At 29.2% G+C, this 16,920-nt stretch overlaps 2 protein-coding genes across 2 annotated transcripts; one reads left to right on the top strand and one right to left on the bottom strand.

Annotated features, from left to right (window-relative positions):
* The first annotated feature begins 1,200 nt into the window (after positions 1-1,200).
* On the top strand, positions 1,201-5,191 carry AHG11 (Pentatricopeptide repeat (PPR-like) superfamily protein). Its single transcript, XM_028079126.2, has 5 exons — positions 1,201-3,075; positions 3,157-3,198; positions 3,598-3,710; positions 3,805-4,028; positions 4,126-5,191. The coding sequence occupies exon 1, from the start codon at positions 1,240-1,242 to the stop codon at positions 3,046-3,048; it is 1,809 nt and encodes a 602-aa protein (XP_027934927.1). The 5' UTR covers positions 1,201-1,239; the 3' UTR covers positions 3,049-3,075; positions 3,157-3,198; positions 3,598-3,710; positions 3,805-4,028; positions 4,126-5,191.
* An 8,138-nt stretch (positions 5,192-13,329) lies between these two features.
* LOC114190836 (protein NUCLEAR FUSION DEFECTIVE 4-like) lies at positions 13,330-16,412 on the bottom strand. Its single transcript, XM_085675635.1, has 3 exons — positions 15,277-16,412; positions 15,010-15,017; positions 13,330-14,583 (listed from the first exon to the last, which is right to left on the bottom strand). Exons 1-3 carry the CDS (start codon positions 16,152-16,154, stop codon positions 13,667-13,669), a joined length of 1,803 nt encoding a protein of 600 aa, XP_085531761.1. The 5' UTR covers positions 16,155-16,412; the 3' UTR covers positions 13,330-13,666.
* Between the last annotated feature and the right edge of the window lie 508 nt (positions 16,413-16,920).

Below are 16,920 nucleotides of genomic sequence, written 5' to 3'. Positions count from 1 at the left end.
ATTAGAGACAAATTATTTTGGTAGTCAAAACCTGGTAGTTAATGTTGGTGACCAATTTAAAAATTAATTTGTAATTGAAACTATTTTAATTATCAATTTAGATATTAATTATAATTTTTTGGAATTATTTTAGTTGTCAAATTGGTCACTATATAGTGACTAATTATTTTTTGTTACTAAAATTAATTATTATTCAAAAAATTTATTGTACTGTACTACGACTTTATAAATTAGATACTTTATAAATTATATACTTTATTGATAATTATCGTTAAAGTATTGTATACGATATGTATCGGACACAGATACATGATCTAAATTGAAGTATGATGTATCATAATTTTTAAATAATGTCCCGAAACATAAAACCATATAGTTAGTTCCTTAAATTTTTTATCATTAATAATATCAACAAATACTTCTAACCTATCATGTAGCATACAAAATTACAGTAACAGTGAAAATAGTACGTACATAAACTAAAAAATAAAATTATCTAATGTCAACGCTTCTATAGCAATTAAAAAACATTTATCACGTAATAAATGTAAAATGTATATACAAAATTAATCATAGTATTAGTATTTTTATCAAATTATATGCATATTGTTATTTTTTTTCACACATTTTTTTTAGCATACAGGTTCACCATTATACATAAGGAAGATGATAATTTAACAAAAAAAATTTGAAAAACTTTTGATAAATTACCTTTTTAAGTAAAAAAAAAATATTACAATTATTACTTTATTTTGATTAAAAAATAAAAAAATTAATCTATTTAATTTTATTTATAGAAACTTTTTCAAAAGTTTGTTAAAAAGTTTTGTCAAAAAATAATTTTCCTATATATAAACATCTCACAAAACCTTAACAAGTCACCTTCACTTCTTATATGTCATAGAATAGTATTTTGTAGTCAAAATTTAGTAATTAAAATATTATTATTTTTTTAATCAAAATTTAATAATTAAAATATCATTATTTTTTTTAAACAAATGAAAGCACCCAACGTAAAGAAAGAACTTCAAAATAATGGGTCATAAAGCATTGAATTTACAAAATGATTTTCCATTTTTAAGATTATTTTGATCGTGTTAGATGAGTATTCATAGTCAAAAATTGATTATTAACATATGATGACATTCAATAAATAATAACATTTAACATATAAAAGGGTTAATATATGCTTTTAACATGTAAAAAGTAAGAGTAGAGGAAGAAGAAGAAGGAAGAATAATGGGAGATGAATACCAACCTCAACGAAGAATGCTATGGAGCAACGCAGAGAGAAGATGCTTAAACCTTCTCCAATGCAAGACAAAGAGCGTTACCACCCTTCTTCAAATTCACGCCTTCATGCTGCGACACTCTTTCCACAACAACCTCAAACTCCTCACAGCTTTCATAACCACCTGCGCCTCCCTCGCCGCCATATCCGCTACGCCTCATCACGCGCTCGTACAACACGCGCGCAACTTCTTCGACCTCGTTCGCACCCGCGACACCTTCCTCTGCAACTCCATGATCGCTACTCACTTCGCGGCTCGCCAGTTCTCCGAGCCTTTCACCCTCTTCCGAGACCTTTGCCGCAAAACACCGCCTTTTACGCCTGATGGGTACACCTTCACTGCGCTCGTGAAGGGTTGCTCGGCTCGTGTGGCCAGGTGGGAGGGTTCGCAGCTTCACGGGGTGATTTTAAGAAACGGGCTTTGCTTTGATTTGTACGTGTCAACTGCTTTGGTGGATATGTATGTGAAGTTTGGGATTTTGGATAATGCGAAGAAGGTGTTTGATGAAATGTCTGTAAAGAGCAGGGTTTCGTGGACCGCGGTTATTGTGGGGTATGCGAGGTGTGGGGATATGGATGAGGCTAGGAGGCTTTTCGATGAGATGGAGGATCGGGACGTTGTTGCTTTCAATGCAATGATTGATGGGTATGTAAAGACGGGATGTGTGGGTTTGGCGAGGGAGTTGTTTGATGAGATGGAGGAGAGGAACGTGGTTTCTTGGACTAGTATGATTTCTGGGTATTGTGGTAATGGTGACGTCGAAAATGCTAGGTTGATGTTTGACGTTATGCCGGATAAAAATTTGTTTACTTGGAATGCCATGATTGGAGGCTATTGCCAGAATAGAAGGTCTCATGAAGCGTTGGAGTTGTTTCGTGAGATGCAGACGGTGTTGGTGGAGCCAAATGAGGTAACTGTTCTGTGTGTTCTTCCCGCTGTGGCTGATTTGGGTGCTTTGGATTTTGGTGGTTGGATTCACAGGTTTGCCCAAAGGAAGAAGTTTGATAGGTCTGCTCGTGTTGGCACTGCTTTGATTGATATGTATGCAAAATGTGGTGAAATTATGAAAGCGAAATTGGTTTTTGAGGAGATGACTGAGAGGGAAACGACTTCGTGGAATGCTTTGATAAATGGTTTTGCTATCAATGGCTGTGCCAAGGAAGCATTGGAGGTGTTTGCAAGGATGATGGAAGAAGGGTTTAGACCAAATGAGGTAACTATGATTAGTGTACTATCTGCTTGCAACCATTGTGGTTTGGTGGAGGAAGGAAGAAGATGGTTCAAAGAAATGGAGAGATTTGGAGTCGTGCCTGAGATTGAGCATTATGGTTGTGTAGTTGACCTTCTAGGAAGAGCTGGATGCTTGGATGAGGCTGAAGAATTAATTCAAGCCATGCCTTACGATGCTAACGGGATAATACTGAGTTCTTTTCTCTTTGCTTGTGTTTACTTCAATGATGTATCAAGGGCAGAGAAAGTGCTTAAAAAGGTGGTGAAAATTGATGAGGATGTTGCGGGAAACTATGTGATGTTGAGAAACATGTATGCTACGGAGCAAAGGTGGAGAGATGTGGAGGGTGTTAAACAAATGATGAAGAAAAGAGGAACAAGTAAAGAGGTTGCTTGCAGTGTCATTGAGGTGGATGGAAGCTTTAGAGAGTTTGTGGCTGGTGATTACTTGCATTCACATCTGGAGGCTATTCAGTTAACCTTGGGGCAGTTAAGCAAGCACATGAAAGTTGAAATAGTCAATTAACAATGGAAACACAAAAAGCTGATTAAGGTCTATTTCTGTTTCACCTCTTTTTCTCCTACAATCTTGCTTAATTACGTTCTAACTGTTTTATTTATGTCTTTTTGTTAGGTTTTAATAGCGTCTGGTCGCGCTTACAAGGAGAATACACAGGTAAAAATCTGGTTTCACTTTTACGTGATTTTAGTACTGCTACTGTGCTATGGGTTTGCATTGTTGAGCTTCGTTGATGTGTTTTTAGTGGTCATGGTGTTTAATGAGTGATGATGTATCACTTCACATCTTGTGTGTAAAGCAATAGTGTTCTTGTTTTTGTGTAAGCTGGTTAATGTTCTACTTGATGATTGATAGAAGATCTCTTTATGCCCTGATGAGTCAGGTTAATATTCGTGAGCTAGAAAAAGAAGTCAAACTTCTCAAGAATCTTAAGCATCCAAATATTGTTGAGTGTGATCTTATTATGCGAATCAGTATACTTTGATTCCGTGGTGTTCAATAATGTAGTAATTGTTTCCCCTCTCCATTTTGGTTGTTATTTATTTATTATGACAGAGATTCATGGGAACTGCCACAGAGGAGAACTCCTTAAATATTCTACTGGAGTTTGTACCGGGTGGTTCTATATCTCATCCCTTTTAGAGAAGTTTGGATCCTTCCCCCAATCCGTAAGTGATATTCATTTATTATTTTATGAAGCACATTCAAAATCTATCGCGTTGTGATTCTTTTGATGCTCAATATTCACAATTTTTTTTTCAGGTTATAAGAATGTATACGAAACAGCTTTTACTGGGCCTTGAATACCTCCACAATAATGGGATTATTCAGAGATATTGTGCCGTGCTTTTGCTTTTACTCTTAATTCTAAAAGATTATCTTCCTTGGTGCCTCTCTTTATCATTTTGGTCAATGTGCATAGGGAGGCAACATTCGGGTGCATTAAACTTGCAGACTTTGGTGTATCCAAGAAAGTTGTTGAACTGGTATGATACTGTTGATGCTATTAGTTCTTTATGATCTTTTGAGTTTCTTGGGTAACATGTTTTGGGCCATCATTTCTGAATTTGTGGATTGATATAGGCTATACTACCAATGGTGCAAAATCAATGAAGGGCACACCACATTGGATGTATCCTGAAGTTATTCTACAAACAGGACATACAATGTAAGTGTATAATACTAAAAAGATTAGCATCATAGCACGGTCTAGTGTTTTCTAAAATTCATTTGTTTCAATGAATGTTTCTAAAAGGATGGACAGGAAGGAAAGATTTATCTGTTTTGAAAGGTGGTTATAGAGAATTTCTCAGATTGTATTCATATTGATAGTGAGGCTGCACTGTTATTATGCCATTGTTTTGGAATCGTCAATTGATGAACTAATTTTTGAATTGTGAATCATAGTTTGTATCCAATTGTAAGATTTAGAGACAAAATATTATATAGATTGAATATGGTGTTCAATGTAAAAATATTAAACTATAAATAGATGAAAAGAAAAACCTAGCAGAAATCATTAAAACAAATTTCTTTGTTATATTTAAGATTGTGAAACTTCTATTTGGAAGAAAGGATACAAAGCAATTTAATAGCTAATTCAAGTTACAAAATGATTGATTGAAAAAAAAAAAAACAAGAATAATCATATTGGTTTAGTTAACAATATAAGCTTATATAACTTTCAATTTATTTTCACGTTGGTAATGAAAAGTAAAAGAAAGAAGAAAAAATATGAATGGTTGAATGATGTTGAAGGTAAAAACACTGAACTCACACTGCTGCTGTTTCGAGATTTTTCCCATAGTTACCTTTCCCTGATTTTAGCCTTGCATCCATTCCTTGACCACATCCTAACTCAAACCACATAACTCAAACCACATTGTAAGCTTAAGAAATTTTTGTTGATTATAAGTACATTGCTCTAATCTAGTGGTTGATTTTAGAAATTTTTCAAGCTTATGGCACTGTTAATATTCCTATTGTGCTATTGTGCTGAGAGATGAAACACTTAACCCTAAGCAACCGTGGGTTCAGTTCTGATTTTAAAGATTGGTTGGATCAATTATGAATGTATTTGTCGTATTTTAGTAAATTCTAACTTGGTTGTGTTTTGACACAATTCACTCTTTTTTGCAGTAAGAGACCCTAGTGTTATGTGGTGTGCAAATAAAAAGAAAAATAAAACTAATTTGAATTCTTTTGATTTTGGTTTCAAAGGGGTAAAAACCAATTTAAATTAAAACAAGGCTGACCTAACTAAAAAATATTTGAACTTAGCTTAACATATTTACTGAGCTGATGAATCATAACAAACCATCTAAGCTTTAACCGCACAACCAATATGGCTTAACTTCTTTCATCTTCTTTTATTTGTAAAATTTAAGAGTAATTTTTTCCCTCTATAAATCGGTAGGTGTAGGGAAGTGTATAAATAGGTAGGTGTAGAGGTGTATAAATGATGTAGTATGTTATTGCGTCGCTAGTTTCAGTTTTGCGGATAGTGCAAAATATTGTGAGTAGAGTGATCTTCGGTGGCTGTAGTATAATATCTTTTATTTTAATTCTTGAATTCAATATAAATATGTTTTTCCATCTTCAATTTTTATATCAATGCATATTTGTTTTCAATTCCAGTTTTTTGTTTTTTTTTTTCCAGAAATTGTGTTAAGTGCATTTGTGTTGCTTTCCGATTCTAATCAATTATTCCTTTACAATCATATAAAGAAAACTATTTCTGAAATGTCTAATTTTAAAGGTAAGTTCTTCTCTATATTTCTTGGATGTATTTCTTGATATTTTTCTTGATAATTTTGTCTTTATTCATACTTATTTCTTTCAACTTGTAATTTCGTTAATTGTTTTTTGTTAATATTAAATATAATAATACAAAATAAAATAAAAAATTTATATTGAAAACAACTATAATTTTAAAATAATAACTTAAATTAATTATACATTTATAATTAATTATAATTACAAAAATATAATAAATAAATATAATATATAATAAATATATATGACTGTAAATTAAATAATTTATATTTATTAAGATATACAAATAAAAAAAATAGTTCAACTCTCAATAATAATCAATATAGTTTTTATATCATGGATTCATGTGAATGATTTGACATTCATATGGTTATCATGAAGGAAAAGGATGGCATGATTAAGACTTTTCTTATGAGTTTCTAGATAAAAATGAAAAGGAAAATACCAATAAATATTTTTTTATAGTTCCTATTTAAATAAAACTTATGTTGGTTATTTTGTATAGTTAAATTAAATTAATGTTGTTAATAGAGAATTTGACCGAAATATCTTTAAGGTGAGCTAATTATATTATTAATGATGTATATTTGGACTATGAGTTATTATAATAAAAAGATTCATATTAAAAGATGGTTAAATTACTCTTTTACTTCCTCTATTTGTCAAATAATATCAGTTTGATTCTCAATTTGTTGTCTCAATTTGGTCATCATTCTCTTTAAAAATGATTTAATTTGATCATTGCCGTTAATTTTGATCAGTTAATTTTGACCAGACGGGGTTAAAGTCAACGTCATGTGTCAATTTCTGTTTTTTTATTTATTTTATTTTTTGATTTTTTTAAATTTTTTACATGTGTCACTTTACAATTGTGTCACGTGTCAAAATGACTCAATTTGGTCTCTATATTTATTTTTAGTTTCAATTTTTGTAAAAATGAAGCAATGATATTGTCACTAGTTAAATTGACACTTAATTTAATTTTTTTTATATCTTATGATGATATTCTTAATAAAATTGACATTTTTATTAAATATTTGTAGAAATATTTTTAAACAAGTTTTTTTTTTTAGTTTTATTATTTGTCATCATATATAAATATATCAAGTATATCATATTATACAAACTTAGTGAAGATTAAAAATCAAATAACTTGTCACATATAAGTTTAGGAACAAAATTTTATGTTCAAAACAAAACCAAAGTCTAATGTTTTGCATAAGATTTAAAGTTAATTTAAAATGTTTATAAAAATATTTAATAAAAATGTTAATTTTAGTAAGAATATCACTATAAGATTTATTAAAAAATAAATTGAGTGTCAATTTAAGGAGGGACAATATTACTTCATTTTTACAAAAAATGGGATTAAATTGAAACTAAAGCTAAATATAGGGACCAAATTGAGTCATTTTGACACACAAAAATTCAAACAAATTTTAAAAATCCATAAATTGACACGTGACGATGATTTTAACACTGTCTGGTCAAACTAACAGTAATGACTAAATTGAATATTTTTAAAAAAATTTGAGGACCAAATTGATATTACTTAACAAATAAAGGATAAAAAGAGTAATTTAGCCTTAAAAGATTTATATAGATGAAAGTGAGTATAAGATTATTATACTCTACTTAATAAAATGTGTTTATAAGCTTTTTAGATTTGTTGATATATAAAATATAATTACAGATAAATGAATCTTATTAATTAATTATGAATGAATTTTGTTTATATCATATATTTAATAAATATTTTCTTCCTTATTTTAAGATATACATGGATCTCGTATTTGTATCCTTTACTTTTCCTTGTAGGAATGTTAATTAATATATCTTATTCTATTTTAATAAATTAAAATTTTATATTTATTTAAATAGAGTTTTATATTATTATTATTTTATTTAATAAATATAAATTGTAAACTTACAATAGTGTATTTGTTTACAGTAATTTGTTGTTTAACATGCCTAATAGATAAAAATGAAAATTAAAACATGAAAAATAAGATACGTTTTTTTAAGCAAGAAAATTTTCATGGTAGATTGAAATGATTATACCAATCATATTTTATGCATAATTAATTATGTATATAACTAATAATAAAATATTTATAATTTATTATGCTTGAAATAATATCATTTCTTTAAAAAATTATTATTTCACGTTTTAATCAGTTTTTCTAAACGTTGATAATCTTTTTAATAAATATATTATTAATACTTTACCAATATATGTTTATATTATAAGAAAATAAACAATTAAATTAATAAAATAATAAATTAAATCCAAGTAATTAATTTTAATTTTGATATTTTGAAAATTCATTTATTTCGATATTTTTTTTTTGAAATATAAATTTGTTATTTTGAAATATAAACTTTTTATTTATTAAAATTTTGATTTATATTTATATTTTAATTCTAATTTATAATTTTAAGTTTTATTTTATAGATTATTTTCTATATATATATATATATATATATATATATATATATATATATATATATATATATATATATATATATATATATATATAAGAGAATCCAACAAGTTATCAATTGAACCAACTATAATTTTTTTTATTAATTTTTCTTCACTTTTTACTACTTTTTCTTCATATAACTAATTCTCAATTTTCCAGTATTTTTCTCTTTATTTGTTTTCTTTCTCATTCTCTACAATTCAAGCAAAACATAAAAATAAAAAATAAAAAATACTATATGAATATCCAAGCTTGAACCATTACTTTTAGTGGTAAATATTTTTCATTTACTATTTATCTTTCCCTAGTTAGTTACTGTTTATCTTTAGTGCTTTAATTTTTGCTGTGTGTTAACGGTACCAATTGCTAGTTGTTTTCCATTTAACCTTATTTCCACTTTTATTATCTTTTAGCAAAGGCAAATATAAATTTAGATAAATTATGAGAGAATTTCTATAAATTACTTTATACATAAATTGATTTTATTTTATAAAACTAATTTTAATAATTCTTTATATTTTTTTCTTTTCTACAAGTGCTTAAGAAGAAAGAAACCCTAAAAAAATATGTCAACAATTTCTTTGATGCACTAAAAGAATGAGACAATATTTTGTGTAAACTATCATTAAAGAGAACTTACAAACTGTTATATGATACGTAATATATTTAATTTCAGTGACAACATAACTAGAGATGGCAAATAAACCCGTCCTCATGAGTATTGTCTGAACCCGTTCCCGTTTTGACGGAGAATCTCAGCATTGACTGGGTATGAGTATGGGTATGGGAAATTCCCGATTTTTTCAATTGGGTATGGGTATGGGGATGAGAATATAAATATCCCCGCCATAATATCCGTCCCCGCCATATCTCTAGCCTCGTTTAAATTATTAAAATATTCACAATTAATTAAGTAATTTTATATATATATATATATATATATATATATATATACTTTCCATTTTTTATTTCTTTTAATTATTTGGTTTGTTATGAAACTCATTCACATCTCCAATATATTTTTTATCTTATCATAACATTTATGTAATTATGTTAAAATGATATATGTCAATAAAAAAAATTGTATTTCTAACATTTGAATATTTCTATTATTTTTTAATATTTTTATTTATTGTATATTTTTCTTTCACATGAGAATGTTTAATACTTTCAATTTAAATGTTTAATATCATAAATATTTCATTTACTAGGTAATATAAAAAAATACTTATTATTAATTTTTGTTTCATTTGAAGAACTTTTTTGTTTCGCTAAAACAATTTTTGTTATTTCTCAAACATTGAGTATATATGTTGATATTTGAAAATTTTTCTTAGATCTCTAAGATATTTTTCATCTTATCATACCCTTAATTATACATTTATTTTTCTTTGTGTAATTCCTTTCAATAGTCTCCAAATTGTTTATAAGACACACATTTGTTAATTTTTTAATATTTTTATTTTTTGTTTATTTTCATCATGTAGAATACTATTTTGATATATTTTATCTAATTACTTTTTAGGTTTAATTATACCTTTGGTCCCCATTTTCGTAGCAAAATCTCAATTTAGTCCCTCTATTTGTGTTTGTCTCAATTTGGTCCTTTCTGTTAGTGGTATAGTAACACCGTTAAAGGGGTGTCATGTGTCAGTTTATGGAATCTTTGAATTTTTTTTATTCTTTACTTATTTTTTTGAATTTTTTTAAAAAAATAAAAAATTTGTCACGTGACAAGTTGTCGTGTCGTCGTGCCACGTGGTAGTGACAAAGTGATGTGACAGTGACAATGACATATGTCACTTATATGACAAGTGTCATTTCCACTTTCTCAATTTGGTCCATTATTTTAATTTTTGTCTCAATTTAGTTCCATTTTTGTAAAAATTGAGCAACTTTGTCCCTCTCCAAATTGAAATCAAATTTAATTTCTATATAAATGTACACAAATATTTCTATCAAAATTGATATTTCAAGTAAATATTTTTAACAAAATTAAGTTTAATTAATTAATATTTTACATTGAACTTTACTTAAAATTGTTTTAAAGTTGTTAATAAATAATAATGTTAATAAAAAAATCATAAATTATATTGATATTTTATTACATCATACTTTAATATTATTTTTTTATTTGAATTTATATTTCAAATAATTGTATATTTTTAAAATGTGTAAAGTTCAATAATTTGTACACAAATGTTTGAATTGATGTAAAAATAAAAATTATAAAAAGTTTAAAAATAATTTTAACTAATTCATGTAACAATAAAAAACATATAAATTTAAAATTTGAAAACAATTTTAAGTAAATTTGAATGTGAAACAAAAATTTAAATAAACTTAGTTATATTAAAAATATATAATAAAAATATCAATTTGAATAAAAATATCGAATTTAATAAAAATATTTATATAACATTTATATAAAAATTAATTTTTGTTTCAATGTGGAGAGAGAAAAAATTGGACTATTTTTACAAAAATAGGAACTAAATTGAGACAAAAATTAGAATACAAAGACCAAATTGAGACCGAGGAAATGACACCTGGCATAATATTGACATGTGACATTATCACTGCCACATCACTATGTCATTGCCACACGACGATCATTTGACACGTGACAATTTTTTTTAAAAAAAATTCATAAAAATAAATAAATAAATAATTCAAAAAAAATTCAAAAAAAAAATTCAGAAAATCCAAGAACTAACGTGTGATACCTCAATTAACGCTGTTACTGTACCAATAACGGAAAGGACTAAATTGAGATCAAATTTCCTAAAACAGAGACCAAAATGAGATAAAAAAATAGAGGGACCAAATTGAGATTTTGTTATAAAAATGGGGACCAAAGGCATAACTAAATCTATTTTTTATTTTCTAACTCATTACAATTATATTTTAAGTTTTTCACTTTAATTGTATAAATAATTTTTATTTACTACAATATAAAAATTTAATGTAATTGCTATAAATATTTTTTTTATCACCATCTAACATATATTGGAGTTCAAAAGATACAAGATCTATTTTAAAATTTTATTATGTTTATTAATGTTTATTATTTATTATTTGCGTCATTTTGATCAAGTGATGTATTATAACTTGTATTAGTGTATAAAAAAATAATTTATTATAATTTAAGAAATTGAAGTAAACAAACATTTAAAATAAAATATATTTTAATTTGAATATTTTTTTCTTTTTATATTTTTTTTAAAAACTATTTTTAAATTTTATCAACTAGGTTTCATTAATGTTTGCAAATTTAATAAATGTTTTAGTTCTCATGAAATTTTATTTGGTATTCCAATATAAAATATAAACAATTATAATTTATTTCAAAGTATTTGATATCGAAGAAACAACTATCCTCCTAATATTGAATATTTGATAATATTATGTTTCCTTTACCGTAATTTTTTATTATTTTATAAAAATTATTCAAAATTAATATTAAAGTAGTAAGAAAATGGGTACGGGTATGGGTACGAGATTATACCCGTTACCCGGTGGGGATGTGGATGGGACAAAAGTTTGATACCCGTTGAGTTTGGGTATGTGGATGGGGAATGAATTTTTTTTACGGGGATGAGTATGGGATAGCGTAACTCATCCCCGCCCCGCCCCGTTGCCATCCCTAAACATAACCATATCATCTACCGTATATTTCGATATGCTGATAAAAAGAATGTTTAGAAATAACAATCCATATGAGTATGAATAATGTCTATTCGTAATCTGATATATAATAGAAAAAATTACTCATTATCCATTTTGTTATTTGTAGGGTACTGGTACTCGTTTTAAAAATACTTGTGGATTTTTAAAATCCACGGTTTAAAAAGGATATTTTTTAATTTTTTAAAATAAACTTAAATAAAAATTAAATTGATTAAAAAATAAATTTTAATTTTAATTAAATTTAATCTAATAAAATATATAAATTTTAATTTTAATTAAATTAAATTTAATAAAATATAAATTAGATTTTAATTTTAATTTTTTTTGCGGGTAACGGATACCTACAGATACAGTACGAAATAGTATGATATCTACATCTGACCTGTTTATGAACGGGTATTAAAATATCTACTACCTGCTATCCGTGGATAATAAATATCCATAAATACCAACTATCTACCGTGAATTTTGTCCACGGATACCAATCTTCTCTAATTTGTTCAGTTTGCTATTTTTAGGTTGTGAATGCTTCTATTTGGCTGAATTTACTTTGTTGATAATTTAAAATTATTAATATTTGATAAAAAGATGTTGTGGTGAGTATGTATAATAATGGTATTATTGAAGGAATTTCAAGGAGAGATTTTATGTGGTGATAATTGTAGTGTATGCATTAACATATGGATTTAATATGGAGGCGTATATCCAGATAATTGAGTTTAGTGTCAACTTCTTATGTGATTATAGACATATATATGTTTTATATCATGTTTGTAGGTATTTGACATGATTTAATTATATATGAATATTTCTTTTGTAACTAACTAACCTTATTGTGTGTTTTGCGTTGGTTGTGTTTTGTTTGTCTCTTTTGCAATGATCACTTAACTCTATGAGCATAGGAGAACACAAATGAGGATACTCCTCTGCTGGAGAACAACAAGAGAATGTGGAGTAGTGCTTAGACTTCCTTAGTAGTATAGGAGTTGTCTCTTTTTTAAAAAAATCTTAGATATCTATAGAATAATTCTCTGTATATTTCATATTATTATAGTTATTATTTCGAATAACTGTATTAATATTTTATATATTCCTATAACTATTTGTTTTGCTTTGTCAAACTTTAATATTTTATTTAGTAGTTTTATACTATTAAATGAGATGTTACAACGAAGGAAACTGAATTCAATTATATTTTGGACTGAAACAACATTGTACATTTTTCTTAAAAAATAATTGGGACTAAGTTGGGTAGAAGAATAAATATTGAGACCGAATTAAATACAACATACTGTCACTTAACAAAAATACTCTCCCATGATGTTGACAATAACACATGAAATTGATGCTGACATTACAAACCTAACATGTAGAAAAAACCAAAAATAAAAATAAAAATATGATGAATTGACATATGATATTTACTGTGACCACATAAATGTCATTTATACAAATTTAACGAAAATATTAAATTAAATCATCTAGCATGCAACTTTATTGAAAAGAAAAGAAAAGAAAATCGAAATAAAAACAAATGAAATTAGTAATCAAACCTTTATTAATCAAGATCTACTTTATATATATATATATATATATATATATATATATATATATATATATATATATATATTATGCTAATGATAAAGTATCTATGAATTCCTTGGCAAAGATATCTAGCCTTGATTTGCAGCATGTTGTTGTGCAATCTTGTTCTGAGTGAGACCAATTTCAGCTTCAGCAGTTCCATGTTCTTCTCTGAACTTCTTGTATATGTCACCTTTATAAAACTCTCTAGTCCTTAACACCAAGATGAGAGACACAAGTGCCCCAAACAGGCTCACTGCAGTGATTATAATGAAAGCCATTTTGTAACACTCACTTCCATTGCAATTCAACTCCTCCCCAGGTTTTCTCTTCATTCCTAATGCTTCCATTTGCCTTCTGGCCTCCTTGTCATACAAATACCCTGCAACCCTCACACTGAACAGGTATGATCCAATTGGACTTGCCACTGACCCAACATTATACAGAGTTGAGTAAAATTTCAGACCAAAAAGTTCTGATATGATGGAAAATAGCAATGGCCAGTTTGCCCCAAAGCAGAATCCAATGATAATTGAGGCTGCATAGAGACCATTTGGCACATTGAAAGCAATCAGAAGGTGGCCAACACAAGGCATCACAAGAATTGATGTGAACAAAATAGGCCTAGGAACTTTAAATTTGGCTATGATCATTTCTGAGATCACACCCTGCACAATTTTCCCCATATAGATCCAAATAGCCATAAGGGACACAAATGTTGTAACACTATGTGATGAATATCCTAAGGATGTACCAATTTGGCTCAAGTTGTTTACCACAGTGAGTGTACCACCAAGTCCACAAATTGTTGCTAGGAAAAGAATCACCATGTCAAGGCTAAAAATGGCTTGAAGTATTGTATAGTCTTCACCTCTACTTGGTGGACTGAACATGTTTTTCCAGCAGGAAACTTGCTTTGGTGCATCCTCTGCAGAACTCTCTAGATTTGGCATCTCTGTTGCTATATTCAAAGGCTTAGGAGGGTTTTTTTCACTGTCTCTGTGTTCTTGTTGTTAGGAATCCAAGTGTGAGTCTAAGTCCCACATTGACCAGAATTGAGAAAGTAGAGCACCATATAAGGATCAAGGCCCATAAACCCATTGCCTTAAGGTTTTGGGTTGAGAGTGGTGTGGGGTTTCACTGGGGAGAACAACACCAATGAGATCTGAGCCCAACCACATAAGACATTGACACCACTCTCAACCCAAAACCTTAAGGCAATGGGTTTATGGGCCTTGATCCTTATATGGTGCTCTACTTTCTCAATTCTGGTCAATGTGGGACTTAGACTCACACTTGGATTCCTAACAATCTCCCCCTCAAGGGTGAGTCCCTTCAACCACATTAGTACACTCCCCCTCCAGCGGAAGCATTCCCAACCACACGAGTACCCCTTCTCGTACCGCCGTTCATCTTAACGGGACACGCTTACCTGGAATCCTTTGCCAGGAAGACTTTCGATACAGGGACCTTACTGCACTCGTCTGAACCGATTTTAACCATCGGCTCTGATACCACTTGTCAGGTTTTACAGAGGGGGTTTCACTGGGGAGAACAACACCAATGAGATCTGAGCCCAACCACATAAGACATTGACACCACTCTCAACCCAAAACCTTAAGGCAATGGGTTTATGGGCCTTGATCCTTATATGGTGCTCTACTTTCTCAATTCTGGTCAATGTGGGACTTAGACTCACACTTGGATTCCTAACACTTGTTTCCTCTTCCATATCTTTTGTTCTTCAAACATGACAACAACAAGTGGAAAAATGAGCAACACAAGCATGAGTATAGTAGTGACATAGTACTCAGTCTTGGTAAAGTTGAAAGTTTTTTGCAGTATGATCAGTACCATGAGGAAACCTGCAAGAACTAAAGTGGTGTAGAGGAAATTATAGAAAACCTTGGAATCATTTGGCTGCTGAACTCCCTTGTGGTGTCTGATAACTGGCAAGAAAAGAAAAGTTACAGCAGTTGGTAGCCATGCCATGAGCAAAATCAGAGATTTGGAGTCATTTCCATAGAAGGCATAGTATATCTGAGTGATGATTGCTGCACTCAAACCAAGGTAGCCACTCAGAAGGCCAATGACAATGCCCCTTGTGCCTGGGAAGTTCTTCACACTGGTCACAATGACTCCAGTGTTAGTGGAACAGTGAGAATTTGCTCCAATGAAGATGTACAAACACATTTTCCACACCTGGGGCCTGGGGATTTTTCTGGTCACTGCAAGCCAAATTGTGAAATAGCCAAAAAAGTTGAGAACCCCACCAATTGTTAACACCACCCAAGGGGGTGTTACCTCATTGATTAGGCCTGAAATGATGCCTATGTTGGACCCTAAATCCTTGAAGAAACTTAACAGATTGAGGGTGGATTGATCATACCCTAAAACTGATTTGATTTCCCTTGAGTATAGACTGAACATGTAGCTTGCTCCTGATACAGACATGATCATGAATGAGGAAAAAGCCATGAACCAACGCCCTGTAAGGACTTGCAGAGTGAAGCCTTTGGTGTTATTGTTCACAGAACTTCCACCATTTTCTCCACCACTCTGTTTGGAAGATTCCATCTTCTTCTTCTTCTTCACTCTTAGTTTTCAGCACCACTTTCTGAATGAGCTGAAAACTGAATACTGAAAGTGAGTGGAGCAAAGAATTTGGAAAATGGTGATGAATTTATACAGAGTTTGAAGCTGTAATTTTCCAAATGGTTTGTTGAAGAAAAATTCTGAGGCTAAAAAGTCCACCGTCACCGAAAAAAATGTTCACGTTATACTCCAAAACTGTGCCATCTACCAACGTGTATCTTCTTTCTTCCTCACTCAAATAGTAGGGTCAAGCTGAAAATTTTGTGGTGTTACAATGTTATCAGTATCAGTCCCATATCATAGATTTGTTTAAAAGGCAAAGATAAATAAATAAAAGCACACTTCATGCTTTTTACCTGTGCAATTTCAGTGTCTTAACCGTCAAAAATTGTTCAACTTTATCCGTGTTTATCATTTATCGAATTTATATTTGGACAATAATTTTTGGTGTCTTTGTTATTGTCTATCAAAGTTATAATAAATTAATTTAATCATGACTCATAGTCATCTGAATGTTTATTTTGATAATTTACACTGATTTTTGTTATTATTTTATTGTAATGATTCTCATGCTAAGAAATGACTCATAGTCATCTGAATTTTTATTTTAATAATTCACCGATTATATATATATATATATATATATATATATATATATATATATATATATATATATAAATATTATTATACACACATTACACAATACAACACCTATTTCGTAATTGGTGTCACTTTTCACACTGCACCA

This window comes from Vigna unguiculata, chromosome 7 (genome assembly GCF_037176805.1).
Source record: "Vigna unguiculata cultivar grain cowpea cultivar isolate G323 ecotype 2 chromosome 7, ASM3717680v1, whole genome shotgun sequence".
NCBI classification, from domain to species: Eukaryota; Viridiplantae; Streptophyta; class Magnoliopsida; order Fabales; family Fabaceae; genus Vigna; species Vigna unguiculata.
This window is presented reverse-complemented; position numbering and strand designations above follow the sequence as displayed.

Excerpts from the sequence above, each read along its gene's own strand:
- AHG11 (XM_028079126.2), top strand. The coding sequence starts at position 1,240 with ATGGGAGATGAATACCAACCTCAACGAAGAATGCTATGGAGCAACGCA.
- LOC114190836 (XM_085675635.1), bottom strand. The coding sequence starts at position 16,154 with ATGGAATCTTCCAAACAGAGTGGTGGAGAAAATGGTGGAAGTTCTGTG.